This window comes from Dipodomys spectabilis, unplaced genomic scaffold (genome assembly GCF_019054845.1).
Source record: "Dipodomys spectabilis isolate Male_0828 unplaced genomic scaffold, ASM1905484v1 ptg000091l, whole genome shotgun sequence".
Lineage (NCBI taxonomy): Eukaryota > Metazoa > Chordata > Mammalia > Rodentia > Heteromyidae > Dipodomys > Dipodomys spectabilis.
In genome coordinates, this window is record NW_024870768.1 from 1,321,711 (window position 1) to 1,344,657 (window position 22,947).

The 22,947-nt window shown below is 40.0% G+C and overlaps 1 protein-coding gene across 4 annotated transcripts in view; it reads left to right on the forward strand.

The window, feature by feature from the left end:
• The window catches only part of Wnk3 (WNK lysine deficient protein kinase 3), a 109,051-nt gene that overhangs the window by 15,186 nt on the left and 70,918 nt on the right, over positions 1 to 22,947 (forward strand). For 2 of the 4 annotated variants that reach the window (XM_042684874.1, XM_042684876.1), the window contains exons 3-9: positions 1,304 to 1,524; positions 2,189 to 2,346; positions 6,357 to 6,445; positions 10,343 to 10,562; positions 16,432 to 16,726; positions 19,931 to 20,124; positions 20,215 to 20,364. In XM_042684874.1, coding sequence (XP_042540808.1) covers positions 1,304 to 1,524; positions 2,189 to 2,346; positions 6,357 to 6,445; positions 10,343 to 10,562; positions 16,432 to 16,726; positions 19,931 to 20,124; positions 20,215 to 20,364 — 1,327 coding nt within the window. The remainder of the gene's footprint in view (positions 1 to 1,303; positions 1,525 to 2,188; positions 2,347 to 6,356; positions 6,446 to 10,342; positions 10,563 to 16,431; positions 16,727 to 19,930; positions 20,125 to 20,214; positions 20,365 to 22,947) is intronic. The other 2 variants (XM_042684875.1, XM_042684878.1) reach the window with 1 other exon arrangement.

The window sequence follows — 22,947 nt, forward strand, 5'->3', positions numbered from 1 at the left end:
TCAGCTCTCAGCTTCCCGAGTGTCTAGGATTAGATGCATGAGCCACCAGCTTCTAGCCCCTACGTTTCTTTTTAAGTTGTGCTTCTGTTCCCAAAGGCCACTCTGGCATAATTTTTTTTTTAATTAAAAACGGTATGCTTAGGATCTGGAGGCTTGGATTAAATGATAGAACACTTGCTTTGCGAGTGCAACGTCCCTGAATTTAAACCCCAGTTACCACCAAAGGAATAAAACAAAGACAAAAACAAAAACCCTATACTCAGTAGGACATCTTTTTTTGTGGAGGGAAGGTAAAATACTGGTGCGTGCGTGCGTGCGTGCGTGCGTGCGTGTGTGCGTGTGTGTGTTGGTATTAGGGCTTTTTGACTCACAGCTTTGGGCTTTCACTTGTTTTTTTTTCCTCTGTGATTTACCAATCGAGCCACAGCTCCACTTCCATTTTTTTTGCTGATTAATTGGAGATAAGAGTCTCATGGAATGCCGGGCCGCTGGTGGCTCACGCCTGTAATCCTAGCTACTCAGGAGGCTGAGATCTGAGGATCGCGGTTTAAAGCCAGCCCGGGCAGGAGAGACCGTGAGACTCCTATCTCCAATAAACCACCAGAAAACCGGAAGTGGCGCTGTAGCTCAAGTGGTAGAGCGCTCACCTTGAGCTGAAGAGCTGAGGGACAGCGCCCAGGCCCAGAGTTCAAGCCCCACGACCTACAAAAAAAAAAAAAGAGTCTCATGGATTTTATTGTCCTGGCTGGCTTTTTTCTTAAATCTCAGCCTTTCAAAGAGCTAAGATTATAGGTGTAAGCCAGTAGTACTTGGCTTTCAAATACATGGTTTGTTTTGGTTGGTCATGGGGCTTGAACTCTGGGCCTGGGCACTGTTCCTGAGCAATTCAGCTCAAGGCTAGCACTCCACCACTTGAGCCACAGTTCCACTTTGGTTTTCTGAGTGGTTTCTTGGAGATAAGAGTCTCATGGACTTTTCCTGCCTGGGCTGGCTTTGAACCAAGATCTCAGATCTCAGCCTCCTGAGTAGCTAGGATTAGAGGCGTGAGCCACCAGTGCCCAGCTCAAATACTTTTATTGAGAAACTGGGAAGTGAATCTAGAGGAGTTGAGCCTTGCAGTTATTGAAAGTTTGGAAATCTCATCTAATAATGTTGTCTTTGATTTAAATTGTTTTGCCATACCAGATAATAGAAAACAACCCAAGGATAACGATCATAGTGCATAAATGTTCAACTCACTAAAATGTTCATATAGTAACCTGGATATATTTGCTCATGCCTAGTCTTTTATCTCTTTGTATAGGTACTTAAAACGATTTAAAGTCATGAAACCAAAGGTCTTAAGGAGCTGGTGCAGACAAATTTTAAAGGGGTTACAGTTCTTGCACACGAGGACTCCTCCTATTATCCATCGAGATCTGAAGTGTGACAACATTTTCATCACAGGACCCACTGGATCTGTGAAGATTGGGGATCTAGGACTGGCCACCCTAATGCGCACATCATTTGCTAAAAGTGTCATTGGTGATTAATATTTTACAGTTTACTGATGGGGTATTTGAGAGATTTCTCAGTTGTAGGTCTAGAACAGAGGTGAGTCAACTCTGGCTCATGGGCCAAATTTGGTCCACTGCTTATTTTTATGAATCAAGTTTGATCAGAACACAGCTACACCCATTCATTTACAGGTTGTCTGTAGCTGTTTATCCACTATAGAAATAAATAGTTGCATAGTCTATATGGACTGCAAAGTCTAAAATATTTACTATCTGATACTTCACAGAAAAATTTACCAGTTACTGGTCTTGATTGTGAATTTGTTTTGAAATAGCTATTATATGTTCATTTATTTCACGGACATCTATATTTCTTTTGTAAGATATATGTCTGGATTATTGAAAGGTTCTGAGGATTTAAGGAAGTTTACTAAGTTAATCCAGAAAAAATTGAACCAATAAGGACATAAATAAAATCAGGTTTGAAAAATTAAAACCTAGTCTTGTGTATTAGAAATTATATCAATATGGAAAAGTAAGGAGATTCTTTAAGTATTTTGTATAGATAATACAACTTTTAAATTTATGAACTTATGTTGGGGAGCAGAAATTGGCATAGTTAATTTCTATGGGAAAAGGAACTTTGGATGATATGTATTGCTTATTGAAAATGTGGTTGTGGTATATTGTAGGAACTCCAGAATTTATGGCTCCAGAGATGTATGAAGAACACTATGATGAATCCGTAGATGTCTATGCTTTTGGCATGTGCATGTTGGAAATGGCTACTTCAGAGTACCCTTACTCTGAGTGCCAGAATGCAGCTCAAATATACCGTAAAGTAACCAGTGTAGGTATAACTTTATTCTTTTACTTCACAAATTGCTACATTTTAGGTTGAAGCTAGTAAGCCTGATTTAGTCTAATGTACTTTGGGGCTAGTGCTGTGGCCCAGTGATAGAATATTTGCCTAGTATGTTTAAGGCATGTATTTAAAATTACATAATATTTAAAATTACATAATTTCTTTATATTTTTATTGATTAGTGGACAATTAAGTTGTTTCCATAGCTTGACTATTGGGGATAATGCTGCAGCAATCATCATAACAGTACAGATAGTCCTTCAGCATGTTCTATGTTTAGCTTTTGTTGAGGAGTCTCCATTTGTCATAATAGTTGTAATAATGTACATTTCCTCCAACAGTATACAGGGATTCTTTTTTATTGCCAGTCTGGGGACTTGAACACAGGGCCTGGGCACTGTTCCTGAGCTTCTTTTGCCCAAGGCTAGCACTCTACCACTTGAGCCACATTGCTATTTCTGGCTTTTTGTGGTATTGAGGAATTGAACCCAAGGCTTCATGCATGCTAGGCAACTACTCTATCACTAAACCACATTCCCAGCCCTCCTCTTCCTATATATGCTCTACTGTCAAGCAATATCCCCAGTCAAAGGTTCCCTTTTCTTTTTTTCTTTTCTTTCTTTTCTTTCTTTCTTTCTTTCTTTCTTTCTTTCTTTCTTTCTTTCTTTCTTTCTTTCTTTCTTTCTTTCTTTCTTTCTTTCTTTCTCTCTTCTTTCTTTCTCTCTTCTTTCTTTCTTTCTCTCTCTCTTTCTTTCTTTCTCTCTCTTCTTTCTTTCTCTCTTCTTTCTTTCTCTCTTCTTTCTTTCTCTCTCTCTCTCTCTCTTTCTTCTTTCTGTCTTTCCTTCTTTCTTCCTTTCTTTTTTTTTGGTCCTGGGGCCTGGGTACTATTCCTGAGTTCCTTTTGCACAAAGCTAGCACTCTACCACTTGAGCCACAGTGCCACTTATGCCTTTTTCTGTAACTAATATGAGATAAGAGTCTCACGGACTTTCCTGCCTGGGCTGGCTTTGAACCACAATCCTCAGATCTCAGCCTCCTGAGGTGCTAGGATTACAGGCATGAGCCACTGGCACCCAGCCTAAGGTGCCATTTTCTACACATTCTTGCCAATACTTACCTTTCATCTTTTTGATAAGGTATATTCCTTTAATGTATGCTTGCATTCCTACAAAGATAGATGCAGTCTTCAATTTTTATTTTTTTTTTTTGTCAGTTGTGGGGCTTGAACTTGGCCCCTGGGCACTGTTCCAGAGCTCTTTTGCTCAACTAATGCTCTACCACTTTGAGCCATAGTTCCACTTCCAGTTTTTGTTATTTGGAGATAGAGTCTCACAGGGACTTTTCTGCCTGGGCTGTCTTTGAACTGTGGCTCTCAGATCTCAGACTCTTGAGTAGCTAGGATTACAGATGTGAACTACCAATCTTCAGTTTTTAAATGGTGAAATTCAAAGTCACATGTTTATGACTTGTCTACCTTCCCATAGCTGTTGATACTGATTAGTTTTTAAATGGTGAAATTCAAAGTCAGATGTTATGACTTGTCTACCTTCCCATAGCTGTTGATACTGATGGGTTTTGACCCCAAGTCTCTATGACTCTAGAGGTTTATAAAGGTAGACAATAAGATATAAGACCTAAATCCAGAATCTAGGCCACTCTATAGGACAAATGACATAGTTTTCCAACAAATTAATTTCATGGTAAAAAGGAGAGAAGCTTTTGCTGAATATAAGAGACTTTAGAGGAGTGTTGTGGTAGTAAATGTTTAACACCAAATTCTCTTGTGGAAAAGAAAACACCGATTTCTGGTATTTGCTGATTTTTGTAGTGTAAATGCTCCTACAATTGGTAATTTCAGGTTACCAGTATGACCTCAGTGAATGCTAAGTTGGGAAGAAATGTACAATTACATTCATTCTTTGGTATTTCCACCACATATACTCAATAGCTATAAACCTCGAATGCATAAATATGCAGGCATTCTATCACCTGACCACTCTATTAGTCCCTTTTTGCATTGACATAGGGTCTGTGATCTTCCTATTGTGTTTCTCTTTGTCACTGGAGTGTTAGGTGTGCAGCATTATGTCTAGCCATTGATTGAGATGGAATCTTGTGAACTATGCTCAGGCTGGCTTTAAACCACAATTTTCTGATTCCAGCTCTCAAGTAGTTAAGATTACAGGTTTGCACCGCTGTGTCTGGCTTAATAGCATGAGTTATTTAAAAAAGGAAAGAAAAAAAGAAAAGGTCCTGGCCAGGTGCTGGTGGCTCATGATTATAATCCTCTTCAGGAGGATTATTAAAACTCTTCAGGAGGCTGTTATAAGAAGAATATGGTTCAAAGCCAGTTTGGGTAGGAAAGTCTCCAGCTAACCACTAAAAGCCAAAAGTGGAGGTCAACTGGTAAAGCACCATCCTTGAGTGAAAAAAGCTAAGGGACCATGAGTTAAAACCATAGTACCAACAAGCAAACAAAAAAGGTCCTATGTGATGCCTTATATATACTTTAAAATATTACAAGATGTGAAAGATGTGGGAGTAGATAGCTGAAACAAGGTTTACAATGATGATTGCTATTGAAGGTGGTCATGGTTATATGGGATTTATTATGCTATTCTACTTTTTATTTAAAGTTTCAACGTTTTTATAAAAGGCAAAAAAAGCTATAATGTCTTTTTTTGTTGTTGTTCATGGGGCCTGAACTCTAGGCCTGAGCACTGTCTCTCAGCTCTTTAACTCAAGGCTAGTGCTCTATCACTTGAGCCACAGCACCACTTCCAGTTTTTTTTTTGCTTATGTAGTGCTGAGGAATTGAACCCAGGGCCTCATGCATCAAGGCAAGCACCCTACCACTGAGCTACCTTCCCAGCCCGTTTTTGCTTTTAACATGGAGAGTCATAAATACAAGTGTTTTGTACTTGATTTGTAAGTTTCAGTACACCAACTGTTTTCATTTAGGAGGAAAGAAAGACATTCTATTTACTCAAGGCTGGAACATGGGTAAGATGTCAGTGGAAAGGTTACAGAGGGTATAGTGTTGTATACATGTATAATATCAGTTATTTAGGGGGTTTCTGGCAGGAGGATTCTGAGTTTGAGGCCAGGCCAGGCACTCTGTCTCCAAGCAAACAAACAAGATATTTTTTTCTAATTCAAAAACCTAATTGTTATGCTATATGTGTATTTCAGGATTGTACATGTTCCCCTCTTTTATATTATAGTATCAGCATTGTCTATATCATTGGGATTATTTTTAGTACCTGTTTATGATCACATAAATAAAATATAATGTATAAATTTGCCTTTGTTGGGAGATTTAGATTATTTACAAATCGCAACATCTTTTTTGATTTTGCCGGTCCTGGGGCTTGAACTCAAGGCCTGGACACTGTCCCTGAGCTTCTTTTTGTTCAAGGCTAGCACTCTACCACTTGAGCCACAGCACCACTTCTGGCTTTTTCTGTTTATGTGATACTGAGGAATCGAACCCAGGACTTCATGCATGCTAGGCAAGCATTCTACCACTAAGGCACATTCTCAGTCAATGTTTTTTTTAAAATCAGTCCTGGGGCTTGACCTCAGGGCATGGGCACTGTCCCTGATCTTCTTTTGCTCAAGGCTAGCACTCTACCACTTGAGCCTCAGCACCATTTCTGTCTTTTTCTGTTTATGTGGTACTGAGGAATCAAACCCAGGGCTTCATGCATGCTAGGCAAGCACTCCACCACGAAGGCACATTCCCAGCCAGCAACATTTTTTTTGAGGAACTTATGTGCATGTATTTATCTCTTGTAATACTTGAATGTGGTTTTGTGATAAAAAAAAAATAATGTTTAGCTGGAAATGTGGGCCAGCAGTAGAGTGCCTGCCTAGCAAGTACAAGTCTCTGAGTTCAAACTCCTGTAACGAACTACCAAAAATGTTTAATTAATGTGCTGACTTGGGATTTCAAAGGCTTTATTAATGATAAGAAATCATTTTTCCTTTCCCAGGGTATAAAACCAGCCAGCTTCAATAAAGTCACTGATCCAGAAGTGAAAGAAATCATTGAAGGATGTATTCGTCAAAACAAATCTGAAAGGTAGGTGTAGTGTAGGGAAATGATGTAAGGTAATGGTTGCATTTTTCTCTTACTTTGTACTGAGTCTTTTTTTTTGGGGGGGGGGTCCGGTCCTGGGGCCTGAACTCTGGGCTTAGGAGCTGTCCCTCAGCTCTTCAGCTCAAGGCTAGCACTCTACCACTTGAGCCACAGCGCCACTTCCGGCTTGTTTTCTTTTTGCTTATGTGGTGCTGAGGAATCGAACCCAGGGCCTCATGCATGCAAGGCAAGCGCTCTACCACTGAGCTACCTTCCCAGCCCCTGAGTCATTTTTTTTACCTCATGCTTTTCCTTTGTAATGAGTTTGACCTTTGAGTGGGAGCCAAACTGTGTAGAGCAGTGTATCAGTGAATGTATTTGCTGGTTTAGAAATGCTGCTGTATCTTTTCAGTACTAGGGATTGAATCCAGGGCTTCTTACATATTAGGCAAGTGCTTTATAGTTTGAAAAATGCCCAGAGGCATGTTTGCCATTTTAGACTTTAATATCATATGCTGAATTATCCTTAAAATAACATTTAGGTTGTCTTTCTATATATATGTTGTGATAAACTTTCATCATCATTAGCTATCAGTTTAATAGTTAGTTGGCCCTCACAAGTTATCAAATAATTGAGACTAAACTTATTTTTTTTTTTTTGGTCCGGTCATGGGGTCTGAACTCTGGGCCTGGGCGCTGCCCTTCAGCTCTTCAGCTCAAGGCTAGCACTCTACCACTTGAGCCACAGCGCCATTTCTGGCTTTTTTCTTTTTGCTTATGTGGTGCTGAGGAATCGAACCCAGGGCCTCAGGCATGCAAGGCAAGCGCTCTACCACTGAGCCACCTTCCCAGCCCGAGACTAAACTTATATATTTGATCATATATCCTGCATCAAAAAAAATGGGAAGCTAAGATGATTACTTTTGTTCAAAAAGCATTATTGTAGGTTTATTTATATCACAATTTGTGTTTTTCTGTAGACCCTTTTTTAGTGTTAATTTTGACTTCCCTTTAATTTGAATCTTGGACAATTGCTTACAAGCTGGTAGGTTCATCTTTTGTTTTTCACCTCCACATTAATGATGATTATTAGTAAAGATGATCTATCCTATAGAATAATTCCATGAGTATGTCATTGACTCTCCCTGTTTGTTTGTTTGTTTGTTTTTGTTGCCAAGCTTGGGGCTTGCACTCAGGGCCTGGGCACTGTCCCTGAGCTTCTTTTGCTCAAGGCTAGTATTCTACTAGTTGAGCCGCAGCACCACTTCCAGCCTTTTCTGTTTATGTGGTCTGAGGAATTGAACCCAGGGCTTCATGCATGCTAGGCAAGCACTCTACCATTAAACCACATTCCCAGCCCCTTGTTTTGTTTCTTGCCAGTCCTGGAGCTTAAACTCTGGGCCTGGGCCTTATCCCTGGGCTTCTTTTGCTTAAAGCTAACACCCTACCACTTGACCCACAGTGCTACTTTTGGCTTTTTCTGTGATTAATTGGAGATAAGAGTCTCAAGGACTTTCCTGCTCATGCTGGCTTCAAAACACAATCCTCAGATTCCAGCCTCCTGAGAAGCTAGGATTACAGGCATGAGACACTTGTGCCTGGCTGTTTTGGTGTGTGTGTGTGTGTGTTCTTGGGGCTTGAACTCAGGTCCTTGGTGCTATACCTAGGTGCTCAAGGATAGCAGTTTACCACTTGAGTCACAACTGCCCTTCTGGCTTTCTGGTGGCTAATTAGAGATAATAGTTTGTCACAGACTTTCCTGGTCAGGCTAGTTTAGAACCTCAATCCTCAGATCTCAGCCTCTTGAGTAGATAGGATTATAGCATGAGCCACTGACGCCCAGTTTCTCCCTGTTTTTAATAGTGTCTACCCAATTTCAGAGTTGCATATCTCAGGTTGTATAAAACCACTAAAGAAAGACCTATTTAATATTGGCTTTATTATAAAACATTTTTAGTGTTTGTACAAAAAGATGATTGAATTATTAATTTTAGTGAAAATATGTAACTTAAGATATACCATTTTAGTCATTTGAAGTGTATAATTCAGTGGCATTAAGTACATTCCTTTGTATACAATCATTACCACTATCAGCTCCAGAATTTCTCATCATTCCATAGTAAAACTTCGTATGCACTAAACCTCAACTCCCCATTTCTTCTCTGTTCTCCCTTCTAACCCTGTGAATATGCCTGTTTTAGGATCCTCACATAAGTGAACCAAACAGTGTTTGTTCATTTGTGTTGACTTTATTTAATCTAACACAGATTTTTTTTTCAAGGTTGATTCCCATTGTAGCACATATTAGTTTTCCTCCTTTATTTTGTGCCAGTACTGGGTCTTGAATTCAGAGCCTGGTTGCTATCCCTTAGCTTTTTGGCTAAGGTTGGTGTTCTACTACTTGAGCCATACCTCCACTTCCACTTTTTTTCTTAATATATATATATTTTTTTTTATTGTAACGATACTGTACAGAGAGGTTACAGTTACATGAGCAATGTAATGAGCATTGTTACACCCTCCTTTGTTTTTCCCCTACCATCCCTTTCCTCCCCACCTCCCCAACTCCTCCATACCCCCTCCCCCCCAAAGTTGTAAAGTTCATTTTCACATATTGTCTTGTACATCCCATTGTTACAGTGGGTCATCCTGTATCCTTATTTATTTCCTTTACTCTCCCCATATTAGAATAATGTATATACAAGATGTAGGACACTGGCATCAAATACAGTGACAACAGTACCATGGGGAAAGAACATACAAAGAAACAAAAAAAATCACACAGTACATTATAAGTACATTAAAAACAGCAACAACAAAGATAAAACCTCTTGTGTCCCTATCTTGGGGTTCATTTCGCTTAGCATCATGTTATATGGTCATATGTACAGAGCTTTTGAACACTTGTGCTTGTCCTAGACGTATACCAGTTATTGCAGATAAGGGAAACCATGGGACTTATGTTTCTTTGGACCTGAATTACTTCACTTAATCCACTTCCAACTTTAAGGTAGTTAATTTGACATAAGACTCTCATGGACTCTCCTGTGCACTGGCTTCGAACTGGAATCCTTAGGTCTCAGCCTCTTGAATAGGTAGGAATATATTGCATAAGCCACTAGCATCCAGTCCCCCCTTTTTAAGACTGAATAATTGCCCAATTATATGAATAGGCTACATTTTATTTATAAATTTATTTGTTGATAGACATTTAGGTTATTTTTACCTTTTGCTTACTATGTGTTGTGCTCTATAAATGTTGGTATATGGCTAAGTTCCTGCTGTCAGATTTTTTGAATATATACCCAAGAGTGGAATTCCTGGATTATATGACAATTATATATTTTTATTTTTTATTTTTTTTTGTCAGTTGTGGGGCCTGAACTCTGGGCCTGGATGCTGTCTCTCAACTCTTCAGCTCAAGGCTATCACTCTACCACTTGAGCCACAGCACCACTTCTGGCTTTCTCTGCTTATGTAGTGCTAAGGAATTGAACCCAGGGCCTCATGCATGCAAGGCAAGCACTCTACCACTGAGCCACCTTCCCAGTCCCGACAATTCTATGTTTAACTATTTGAAGAACTGCCAAATTTTTATCACTGCACCTGCAACATTTTATATATGAAATCTGTAGTTTTTTTCCTGGTGGTGCTAGGGTTCAAACTCAGATCTTCATGCTTATTAGGCAGGCAGTACATCTTAGCACATTGATTATTTGTAAGATAAGGTTTCACTTTTTGCCTGGGCTGCCCTCATTACATGATCTTCCTGAATAGCTAGGGTTTAATGTTTATTTTTTTTCTTTTTTTTTTTTTATCTTTTTTGTGTTTAATGTTTATTAAATGATTTTCATCTTGTAACAGAAAAACTGATAACAAGATGTATGCTTTGTTTATTAGGTTGTCTATCAGAGATCTTTTAAACCATGCATTTTTTGCTGAGGACACAGGACTTAGGGTGGAGTTAGCAGAGGAAGATGATTGCTCAAATTCATCCCTGGCTCTAAGGCTATGGGTCGAAGACCCTAAGAAGTTGAAAGGAAAACACAAAGATAATGAAGCTATTGAATTCAGCTTCAATTTGGAAACAGATACACCTGAGGAAGTAGCATATGAAATGGTAAGTAAATCTTACTGTTCTTGGCCCCGTTTCCTGTTGTATCAGGACTGATTCCTTTCTCCTTTTCCCTCTCTTCTCCTTTTTTCTTTTCTTTTTGTACCAGACTTGGGGCTTGAACTCAGGGCCTGGACAGTGTCCCTGAATTTTTTGGTCAAGTCTAATGCGCTACCATTTGAATTTCAGTCCTTAGATCTCAGCCACCTGAGTAATTAGGATTATATAGCTACCAGTCCCTGGCTTATTCGTTTGTTTATTCATTCATTCATTCATTCTGGGCCTGTTCTGGGCTTGAACTCTGGGCCTGGGCACTGACCCTGAGCTTCTTTATGCTCATTAGTAGTACTCTACCACTTGAGCCACAGCTCCACTTCTGGCTTTGTGGTACCTAAAAGTCTCATGGACTTTTCTGCCTGATCTGGCTTTGAACTGAGATCCTCAGATCCCAGCCTTCTGAGTACCTAGGGTTACAGATGTGAGCCACCAGTTCTGGTCTCCTTTTGTTGTAATTTAAATTATTTTGCTATTATGAAGTATATATTAACAACAGTATATTAAATTTGTATGTACAAGACAAAGAAACACAAAATACTACTTAGAAAACAGAACGTTCATTGCCTTAGTAACCACTCTCATGTCCTTCCCAGCTGTATCTCATTCCTCATCATAGCAGACAATATTTGCCCTGACTTTCTCCTTACTCCTTCCTTTTGTTTTTCCTTGTAGTTTATCAAAGTGGAATATATTGTTTTGTTTTGAAAACCTAAATATAAAGAATGTATCTGTTCTTTACCCAATGGGAAATATTGGATGATTAGATAAAGAGTTCCTGGGGAGAATAAGCTTCCCAGAGTTTCTGGGTCATTGTCTGGCTTCAGCTTCCCTAAGGGTGTACAAGAACAGTTTCTGGGGAAATTAAAGCCTAAGGTCACCAGTGAGTATAGGGAAAGAAGCCCATGACTGGGCACTGGCAAGGCTTTTGTACGGACTAGAAATTAGTAGTCTGCTAATGGTTGGATGGGGAATAGGAGCTGGGGGGTGAGGGTATTCTGATATTTTTGTTTCTAATCTCTCCATACCCAGCCCCCACCCTCAGTAGCTCACAGAAGAAAAGTACTGAGGGGTAAAATGCCTGTCCACACCTGCTCCCTGCAGCTGTAGTGCTCCTGGGAGGGGTAGGCAGGACCAGCTGGGTCCTGTCTGAGCTGCTTTGACTCCTGACTTAAAGGACAGGTGGGACTGGGACAATGACAGTTGGATCTTGATGATGATAGCCCTGAACATGACTGCCATTCTAGTCACACTATTTTAATCTATAATTATTATCTTATGTCTCTGGTATGTAACTATGATCTGGGAGTTTTATTTAATGTTTTCTTATACTTCTCTTAGCTTCACTCCTATATTGGGTTTTATGTTTCCTAAATTCCATTTCTCTTTCCTGACTTATCTTTTTGCTTTAGTACACACTTTCTCTTGCATTGTTTTTATGTTATTGTTATTTTTGCTCTGTGTGTGTGTGTGTGTGTATGTGTGTGCACATGTGTGTGTGTGTGTTGGTCCTGGGTGTCAGTACTTCCTGGGGTTGATCTTGGGACCTGGGCACTATAACTGAGCCTTTTTGCTCAAGGCTAGCTCTCTACAACTTGATCCACAGCTTTACTTTCAGTTTTGGATGGTTAATTGGAAATACAAGAGTCTCACAAACTTTCCTTCTTGGGGTGGTTTCAAACTTTGATCTTCAGATCTAAGCCTCATAATAGCTAGGATTACAGGCATGAGCCACCAGTGCTTGGGTTGTTATTATTTTTATTGCAATACTAGGACTTGAGTTCGTCTCTTGCTTGCTGTACAATCATTCTACCATTTGAGCCATGCCTCTAGCCCTCTTCCAGCTTTTTGAAATTGTATGTTACATACTTTTATATTATTTTAATTATTTTCATGAACATAGTGTTTCAGAATGAATAAAAACAAGGTAAAATGATTTCAATTAAGATGTAAAAGGAATTTGAGATTAAAAAGGAATAAAATACATCCTCAATCCTACCAATATGCAGAGAGAGAAAAATCACAGTAAATACTGACTGTACAGTGTTTTCTGCCAGCTTGTTTTTTTTAAAAAAAGGGGATTCGTTCTAGCTCTCAAGTTTTCATTAGGGATCCATTTATTTCTCATCTGTAGAAGTTTGTATCTTCATTTTCTTCTTAGTGTTCTAAAATTTCACAATGATGTACCTTGGTTTGATATGTCATGGTTTAATGTTTCTTAATCTAGACCCCATCAACTTGTTAACCCAAGTATTTTGGTTTCTAAGAAAGGTGAAGTAGTTTGTTGATACTTTCTTCTTTGTCTTCTGTTTCTGGAACTACTGCTAATTTGGATGGTGGATCTTTTAGACTGTTGCTCCAATATTCATATCTTTTCTATTTTCTATTCCTTGGTCTGTTTGTTTGTCGTGGAGCTTGAACTTGGGCCTGGGCACTGTCCCTGAGCTCTTCTGCTCAGGCTAAGCAATCTACTACTTGAACTACAGTGCCACTTTCAGTTTTTCTGGTGGTTAATTGAAAATAAGAGTCTCATGGACTTTCCTGCTTGGGCTGGCTTTAAACCGTGATCTGATCCCAGCCTTCTGAATAGCAAGGATTTAGACCTTAGCCACCAATGCCCAGCTTCCTTGGTCTTTCATTCTCTACCCTGGAAGATAATAACAGCTTTAGTTTCTATCCCTTCTTTGAGTTTCATTTCTGCTATCATATATTTTTAATATATATATTTTATTGTAAATCTACCTTACAGAGGGGTTATAGTTACATGAGTAAGGTAATGAGTACATTTCCTTTTGAGTATTGTTCCCCCCTCCTTTGTTTTTCCCCTACCATCTCTTCCTTCCCCACGTCCCCAACTCCTCCCTCCCCCTCCCCAAGTTGTAAGGTTCCTTTTCAACATAGCGTCTTCTACTTCTCATTGTTACAATGGGTCAACATGTATCCTTGTTTAAGCATTTTGTTATTTCCCTTCCCCTCCCCAAATTAGAAAATGTATATACAATGTGCAGGGTACCAGAATCAAATACAGTGAAAACAGGGGTTATACCATGAGGGAAGAACATACAAAAGAAACAAAAAATTCACATAGTACATTATAAGTACATTAAAAACAACAGCAACAAAGAGCCTCTTGTGTCCCAATTTTGGGGTTCATTTCACTTAGAATCAGGTTATATGGTCATATGTACATAGCTTTTGACCTTTTCTACTTGTCTGGTAAGATTATCCTAGATGTATACTAGTTATTGCAAATAAGAGAAACCATGGGACCTATGTTTCTTTGGGTCTGGCTTATTTCACTTACTATAATTTTTTCCAAGTCTTTCCATTTCCTAACATATGGAGCGGTATCATTCTTTCTGTTGGAGGCATAGAATTCCATTATATATACACCATATTTTTTTGGTCCATTCATCTACTGAGGGGCATCTGGGTTGGCTCCATATCTTAGCTACAGTGAATAATGCTGCGTGCTATCATTTATTTGAACTTCAAAAATCTTTTAAAAATTTTGTCTGTTCCCCTTTTAAGTAGACATCTTTGTTCTCATAGGTGCAACCTCAAACCTCTATCAAGTTAGTGTGTATGTGTGTGTGTGTGTGTGTGTGTGTGTGTGTGTGTGTGTGTATGTGTATGTGTTCCTGTATTGTGGTTTGTGCATACCATGTGGCCAGCACTTTTTTGTTCTGGCTATTTATTTATTTTTTTTGGCTATTTATTTTTTTGTGCTGTTCCTGAGGCTTAAACTCAGAGCTTGGGTGCGGTCTCTGAATTTTTGTGCTCAAGGCTCTACTGCTTGAACCACGCAGCTCCACTTCCAGCTTATGGGTGGTTAATTGGAAACAAGAGTCTTTTTTAAAAAATAGGTTTTTATTGTGATAACACCATACAGGGGGTTACAATTACATGAGCAATGTAATGAGCACATTTCTTATCAAGCATTGTTACCTCCTCCTTTGTTTTCCCCCCACCATCCCTGCCCTCCCATCTCCACGACTACACCCCCCCCCCCCCGCCAAAGTTGTAAAGTTCGTTTTTCGACAGCGTCTTGTACATCTCATTGTTGCAATGGGTCCACCTGTATACGTATTTAAACAATTTGTTTTTTCCCTTCCCCTCCCCAAATTATACCAACATCAAATACAGTGAAAACAGGGGTTATACTGTGGGGGAGAGACATATAAAACAATAAAAAATATCACCTTATAAATACAATAGTAAGAAAGAAAAAAACCACTTGGGTCCTTACCTTGTGGTTCATTTCGCCTAACATCAACTTATCTGACCATTTCTACTTGTCTCAGACATATACTAGTAATTGCAAATAAGGGAAACCATGGGACCTATGTTTCTTTGGGCCTGCTTACTTCACTTAATATAATTTGTTCCAACTCTTTCCATTTCCTAACAAACGGGATAATGACATTCTTTCTGATGGAGGCGTAGAATTCCATTGTGTATACATACCACATTTTCTTGATCCATTCATGTACTGAGGGGCATCTGGGTTGGTTCCATATCTTAGCTATGGTAAATAATGCTGCAATAAACATAGTTGTGCTGGTAGCTTTAGTGTGGTCTTGTTTGTGATCATTTGGGTAAATGCCCAAAAGTGGGATTGCTGGGTCATAGAGGAGCTCCATGTGGGGTCTTTTGAGGAACCTCCATACTACTTCCCAAAGTGGTAGAACAAGTTTACACCCCCACCAACAGAAGGTTCCCTTCTGTCCACATCCCCTCCAGCATCTGTTGTTATTAGAGTTGGAAATAAGAGTCTTATGGACTTTATTGCCCAGGCTGGCTTTGAACCAGCCTCAGCCTCCTGAGTAGCTAGGATTGTAAGCATGAACTACCAGCTTTCCCCCCCAGCTGCCCTTAACTGCAGTCGTCCTATTTATGCTTTCTGTACTCTTTTGGGTTTTTTTTTTTTTTTTGATTGGTTGTGGGGCTTGAACTCTGGGTTTGGGCACTGTGTCTGAGCTCTTCAGTTCAAACAGTACATACCACCACACTCAACTCTTTTTAAAAAAGATTATTGTAAAGTTTATTAGGGGAGCCATATTTCCCCCAAGAGGGAGCACATGGCATCCATCCAGGTAGCAGGAAGAGTCTGGGGGTAGGAAGTGAGGTAGATGGGACCTCAGGTGGTCTGGGAGGAGAGAGAGAGGGGCCAACTGAAGTGCCGGAACTCCTGGGCAGAGAGGAGCTCAGGTCTGGGTGGAGCTGGGGACCAAAGGTGGGCATAATGCTCATATTCCCAGCTCTCCAACTCTTTTTTTTTTAGATGAAATGTGAAACTTTTTTTGCCTGGGTTATTCTGGAACCATGAAACTCCTTTCCTCTTTTTCTCCCTCCTTCCCTCTTTCCCTCGAACTTCTTCCTTTAATTTCTTTCAAAAAGTCTCACTTCAGGCTCTGAATTTGCTATGTAGGCTCACCTCTATCTTGAGATCCTCCTTCCACACATTGGGATTATAGGCATATGCCATTATATCCTGCCTGAGCCTGAAGTATTTCAGTAAGGCATGATAATGCTATAATTTCTCACTATGAAGCCTGGGATAGCCTGTAATTCCCAATCCTTTTGCCTTACCTTCCCAAGTGCTGGTATTATAGGTATGAACCACATGCCCTTCTTGCTTTACTTACATCCACATTACAAGCTATCACATGTACTTATGTCTGATTAAGGATTTTAGAAACAAATTAGCTATTATTTAATAGCATTTGGGAGTTGAGTTATAAAATAATGATGAGCATTAAAAGAAAGATCCAGTGTTTAATGTTAGGTAAATAGTTTATTTATTGTGTTTTGTTTGTAGGTCAAGTCTGGATTCTTCCATGAAAGTGATTCCAAAGCTGTTGCTAAATCTATTAGAGATCGAGTGACCCTGATTAAAAAGACAAGGGAGAAGAAGCCTGCTAGCTGTTCTGAAGAACGCCGGGATTCTCAGTGCAAGTCTACAGGGAATGTACTCCCTCAGCAACAGACTGCAACTTTGCCACCTGCTCCTGTTCAGCACAATGGGGCTGAAAGTGAAGAAACAGAAGTTGATCAACATGTTCGACAGCAACTTCTCCAGAGAAATCCACAGCAGCCCTGCTTCTCTGTTAGAGGTAAAACAGTTACACTTCATAAAAACAAATGAATGTCCAGTTATATTCCCTTATTTTTAAATGGCATGTGTGTGCTTTTCAGAGCCTTTGGCTATCTATTATTTTATCTAGCCTTTTACAAAGCCCCAGAAGTAGACACCAGGGAGTTTGTTCTCCCCACTCTCCCTCCTGTTCCTGAGCTTTGCTCAAAGCTAGCACACTACCATTTGCCACAGCTACACTTCCAGCTCTTTTGGTGGTTAATTGGAAATAAGAGTCTTACAGACTTTCTTGGCCAGGCTGACTTTAAACTGCGATCGCCAGCTCTCAGCCTCCTAAATACCTACCTGAGTAGCTAGGATTACAGGCATGAGCCACTGGCATCCAGTTCTATCCCCTTTTTAAAATTAAGTGGAACGTCTGTCAGTGGCTGTCTAATGTGTTAGTTGTAGGAGGATTATACTGTGCCAACTAATTTTGTTCACAGAAAAAAAATGACCTTGCTAACAAGTTAAGAGTCTTGCTAAATTTTAGTTGTTCATGGCTCTGATACTAAGGATGCTGAGATCTGAGGATTGTAGTTTGAAGCCAGTTGAGAAAGGAAAGTTTTTGTGACTCATCTCCAATTAAGCACCACAAAGCCGGAATTAGAGCTTTCTAGCCTTGAGCAAAAAAGCTCAGTAACAGTGCCCAAGCCCTGAAGTTGAATCCCCAGAACCAGCACAAAATAAATAGCCTAACATAAATCCTTTTTTTTTGGTTGGTTGTAGGGCTTGAACTCTGGGCCTGGGTGCTATCTCTCAGCTCTTGAGCTCAAGCACTCTACCTCTTGAGCCACAGCACCCCTTCCGGTTTTCTGCTGGTTTATTAGAGAGAAGAGTTTCATGGTCTTTCCTGCCTGGGCTGGCTTTGAACCAAGATCCTCAGATCTCAGCCTCCTGAGTAGCTAGGATTACAGGTGTGAGCCACCAGCGCCCGGCTAACAGAAATCTTTTTGTTATTGTTGTTGGTTGTGGGGCTTGAACTCTGGGCTTGGGCACTGTCCCTCAGCTCTTCAGCCCAAGGCTAGTGCTCTACCACTTGAGCCACAGCACCATTTCCGGTTTTCTGGTAGTTAATTGCAGATAAGAGTCTTATGGACTTTCCTGCCCTGCCCGGGCTGGCTTTGAACCTTCATCCTCAGATCTCAGCCTCCTGAGTAGCTAGGATTACAAGCGTGAGCCACCAGCACCCTGAGTAATATACATCTTTTAACAAAGATAATTTAAAACTAAAGATAAAATTTATTTCTTGGGCTGGGAAGGTGGCTCAGTGGTAGATTGCTTGCCTTGCATGCATGAGGCCCTGAGTTAAATTCCTCAGTACCACATGAACAGAAAAATCCAGAAGTGGCACTGTGGCTCAAATAGTAGAGCACTAGCCTTGAGCTGAAGAGCTGAGGGACAGTGCCCAGGCCCAGAGTTTAGGCCCCACAACCAACAACAACAAAAAAATTATTTATCGAGAAAGAATTTTCTAGATGTTGAAACAATTATCATTTTAGGCAGTGTTATAAACATAAAATCTCTAGTTTTTTCTGCTGTAATTGACTGTGTAAAGACATAGTACTTGGGGCTGGGAAGGTGGCTCAGTGGTAGAGCGCTTGCCTTGCATGCCTGAGGCCTTGGGTTCGATTCCTCAGCACCACATAAGCAAAAAAGAAAAAAGCCGGAAGTGGCGCTGTGGCTCAAGTGGTAGAGTGCTAGCCTTGAGCTGAAGAGCTGAGGGACAGCGCCCAGGCCCAGAGTTCAGGCCCCACGACAGGACCCTCTGCTCACCCCCAAAAGACATAGTACTTACATAGAAAATAATCAATTTTTTTTTGCAAAAATAGTATTTTTCTTCCATTTCTAGAAGAGAATATGACACTTAAATTAAAAAAAAATCTTTGTGTATGGGGTAGGTATTAGAGCTTGAATTCAGGTCCTAGGCACTATCCTTTACCTTTTTCCACTCAAGGTTGGTGCTCTACCACTTGAATCACTTCTCTACTTTCAACATCTTAGTGGTTAGAGATGAGCCTCAGGTACTATCCTGCCTAAGCTGGCTTTGAACCATGATCCTCAGATCTCAGCCTCTAGAGTAACTAGGACTAGCCGGGATTACAGGCGTGAACCAGTGATGCCCCACATGAGATCTGTGTGTGTGTATGTGTATATGCGTATGTGGCCATTGGTCTAATCCAGGGCCTTGCACATGTTAGACAAACAATTGATCACTGAGCTATATCACCAATCCTGGGGTTGATTTTTTTCTTTTTTCTTTTTTTTTTTTTTTTTGCAGTAACTGGAGTTTGAACTCAGGGCCTCCAGCACACTTGGCTTGATTTCTCAGCTTACCCTGTATACTGTACCTCTTGAGCCATGCCTCCAGATTATGAAGTTGATTTTTATGTGCTTGTATTTAGGTTTGTTTTTTAAAGAAAAAATTCATGCTGGGGAAGATAGGTGTGGTATTGTTTGCCTAGAATCCCAGCTTTGGGGAGGCTGAAACAAGAGCACTGAGAGTTTGAGGCTAGCCTGGCTATAAACCAAGACCTTGTCTCACAGCCTCCCCGACTGTTTTTTAAGACTAGAAATTCGCTCAGTGGTAGAGTACATATTTGTCATGTATGAAGCCCTAGGTTGTATTAAAAAAAAAAAACAATAAAAAAGAGGAGAAAATTTTAGTTATGCCACTCTATTGACATTTCATTGATTCATAGAGTTTACATGGTGTTTTTTTTTTCCTTCACTCGTGGGGCTTGAACTCTGGGCCTGGGCGCTGTCCCTCAGCTCTTCAGCTCAAGGCTAGCGCTCTACCACTTGAGCCACAGCGCCACTTCCGGCTTTTTTCTTTTTGCTTATGCGGTGCTCAGGAATCAAACCCAGGGCCTCATGCATGCAAGGCAAGCACTCTACCACTGAGCCACCTTCCCAGCCCTCTTTTAGGTTTTATATAGAGAAAATACATATGAATATAAAATATATCAATATATAATATATAAATATATGATATATATATATAGGATATATGTATGTACACATGCATATATGTGTATATCTATATATGTTATTTGAGCTGTCTGGTTGTATACTAGAAAAGACATTAAAGCAACACTTACTGCTTACTGCTACTTATTTATAGCATTTGGACATTCTACTTGAAGTTTTTCTTTTTACCTGTTGCTTGTTCTCTTTGTTATAGGTGACAATTTGCCTGACACAGGAGCTGGATCAGTTATGCCTTCAGAAACTTCAAGTCAGCCCAATATAGCCTATTCATCAAACCAGCCAATTGGCTCCCAACTGGTTTCTAACATCCCACAGGCTGATATAAATGTTCCAGGGCTAATTTATCCATCTCAGCAATTAGTAGGACATTGCCAGCAAATTTCAGGGGTGAGGTGATATGTTAGATTTTTAATATACAATCATATATTTCCTAAAATGGAAAAGTTTATTCTTAATGTTTTCCCCCTTATTTCACAGTTGCCGATGCAGCCAAACCTAACTCAGCCCCAAGTTTTACCTGTGGTTCAAGGTCAGTCTTCTGTTTTGCCTGTACAAGTTGTTGGACCTACAGTTGTTTCACAGCCACAAGTTTCTCCATTATCTACCCAGAAGATCTCACAGGTAAATGTAATACCTGTTTTTATAAGCTATATATTAATTTAAACAAATATAATACTGCCTAGATGTTTCTGTTCTTTTTTGTGCTGGTACTGGGCCTTGAACTCAGGGCTTCACACTCTTGCTTAGCATTTTTGCTCAAGGCTGGCACTCCACCACTTGAGACACACCTGTACTTCCAGATTATATTTTTACTGGTTAACTGGAGGTAAGAGTCTCTCATATTTGTCTCCTTAGGCTGTCTGTGAACCATGATCCTCAGATTTCACTGTCTCCTGAGTACCTAGGATTACAGGCCTGGTCTACTAGTGCCCCTGTCTAGATTTTTCTGACAAGCAAAGATTCTCTTTCCTAAATTTATCATACTGCCCGGCGCCGGTGGCTCACGCCTGTAATCCTAGCTACTCAGGAAGCTGAGATCTGAGGATCGCGGTTCAAAGCTAGCCCAGACAGGAAAGTCCGTGAGACTCCTATCTCCAATAAACCACTAGAAAACCGGAAGTAGTGCTATGGCTCAAGCGGTAGAGCGCTCGTCTTGAGCTGAAGAACAAAATGACAGCGCCCAAGCCCAGAGTTCAAGCCCCACGACCAACAAAAAAAAAAATGTTGGGCTGGGAAGGTGGCTCAGTGGTAGAGCGCTTGCCTTGCATGCCTGAGGCCCTGGGTTCGATTCCTCAGCACCACATAAGCAAAAAGCCGGAAGTGGTGCTGTGGCTCAAGTGGTAGAGCACTAGCCTTGAGCTGAAGAACTGAGGGACAGCGCCCAGGCCTAGAGTTCAGGCCCCATGACTAGACCCCCCCCAAAAAAATGTTATAGTAGTTTAGATAAAGGTTACCGAGCGCTAAAAGTTAGTTTATGCTTTCTTACATTCAAGACATTTCTCTTGAGGATGCACCTAATGTAGTATAAGTAGAATCTAGAAGCACTACTTGTATAATTAGAGAAGAAACAGCAAACTCAGTATGTAGACAAAAGATCTATTTAGAACTCTAATTTCTTTTTCTTTGTTAAATAGTGTTTTTCTTCATATTGTCCTTTTCCAGCTTGACAGTAGAGGTCTATGTGTTGCAGTTAATTAGAAGTTGTTTCTCATAGACCTTCATATTTTTTAGCACATTCCTCTACATTCTTGGCTTGATTTTGGTTCGTGTTTATTTCTATTGGAGAAATAAGGAAAAGCGTTTTGACTTTCAAACTCATGAAGTCAGTATTACTCATTTCTGACAATGAGTAAACAGTTTTTGAGTTCATGTATTCACATTGTGTCCTGGTTGCCTAAGTTATGGACTCTGAACACATGATTGGGCTTTTCTTTGCTGTTACTAATTTTCTGCCTCTTCACACACCTCGTTACCATTTCCTGAATGTGCCTTTCCTGTGTGGGAGTCAGATGGTCTAAGCCTTTCGCAGTGTCTACCAGCTGGTTTCTTTTTATGAGATTGATGTATAGTCGATTCTAGTTAAGCAACAAACTTTTAATGATTGCTACCTTCTGGGGTTATAAAAAACTTATGATATGAGGGGCTGGGGTTTTAGCCCAGCGGAAGGGTGCCCACCAGGCGCGCACAAGGCCCTGGGTTCGGTCCTCAGCCCTGGAAAAAAAAATTTTGATATGATCCTTGCCCTCAAAGAGGTCACAATCTTATAGGAGAAAGCATACACATACTTGGCAAATGCCTACAGTCTGCTGGAAGTAGATTTAGTCTGATATAGTTGAGTGTGCCTAGTATTTGGAAAGTGTTTATGAGTGATATGGTAAGTATCTATAATTGAGATGAATGTGTGGTTGATTTATCTCTTTCTACAAATATACTATAAAGTATGTTGAATGGATGCCTGGATTTAATTTAGGTTTAGCCACATATGTATAGAGACGTGTATTTAATTAAGTCTTGGTTCCAGAATTTAAAGAAGTTTACAAGACTGTTCTGGAATATTTTTTTGCTTATTGAAAAATAATGCCTGTGTCAGGTATGGTGGCATTCATCTGAAATCTTAAAACTTGGGAGGCTGAGACAAGAGGATTGTAACTTTGAGGCCAACCTGAGCTACATAGTGAGTACCAGGTCAGTCTGGGCTGCATAGTGAGACCCCATCTTTTTAAAAAAAGTGGTAATAATAATAAATAACTTTAAAATGATGCCCATAAAATTAGGAAGAAGTGACAATTACCTGTTATCCCTCTTACTAGAGATCACTTGCTGTTAGTGTTTGAGGATATAGCCTTTGGATTTCTCTTTTCTCTATAAAATACATGATTTTATAGACCCAAATTTCTATTGTACTGGTATTTTTGGTAGTCTGTCCTTATCAACTACTATGTAAAAAGCACCTAAGCAATCATTTCACATTTGGCCTTTTCTGAACATGGTGGCCCAAGCTCTAGGAGTCATTACAGACAATGTACATTTATTAATCAGTCCTCTCCTGACTTTCTGAGAGAACACTTATGTTCACTTTACAGTATTGAAACCCTTTGAGTTTTCTCTTAGGACTTTTACTGGCTTGTATGTGAAGATAACCAGTTCTTTTAATCTGTGTCAGAGTTTCAATGAGTTAAATGTGGTAAGTGCAATAAACAAGAAAGCATG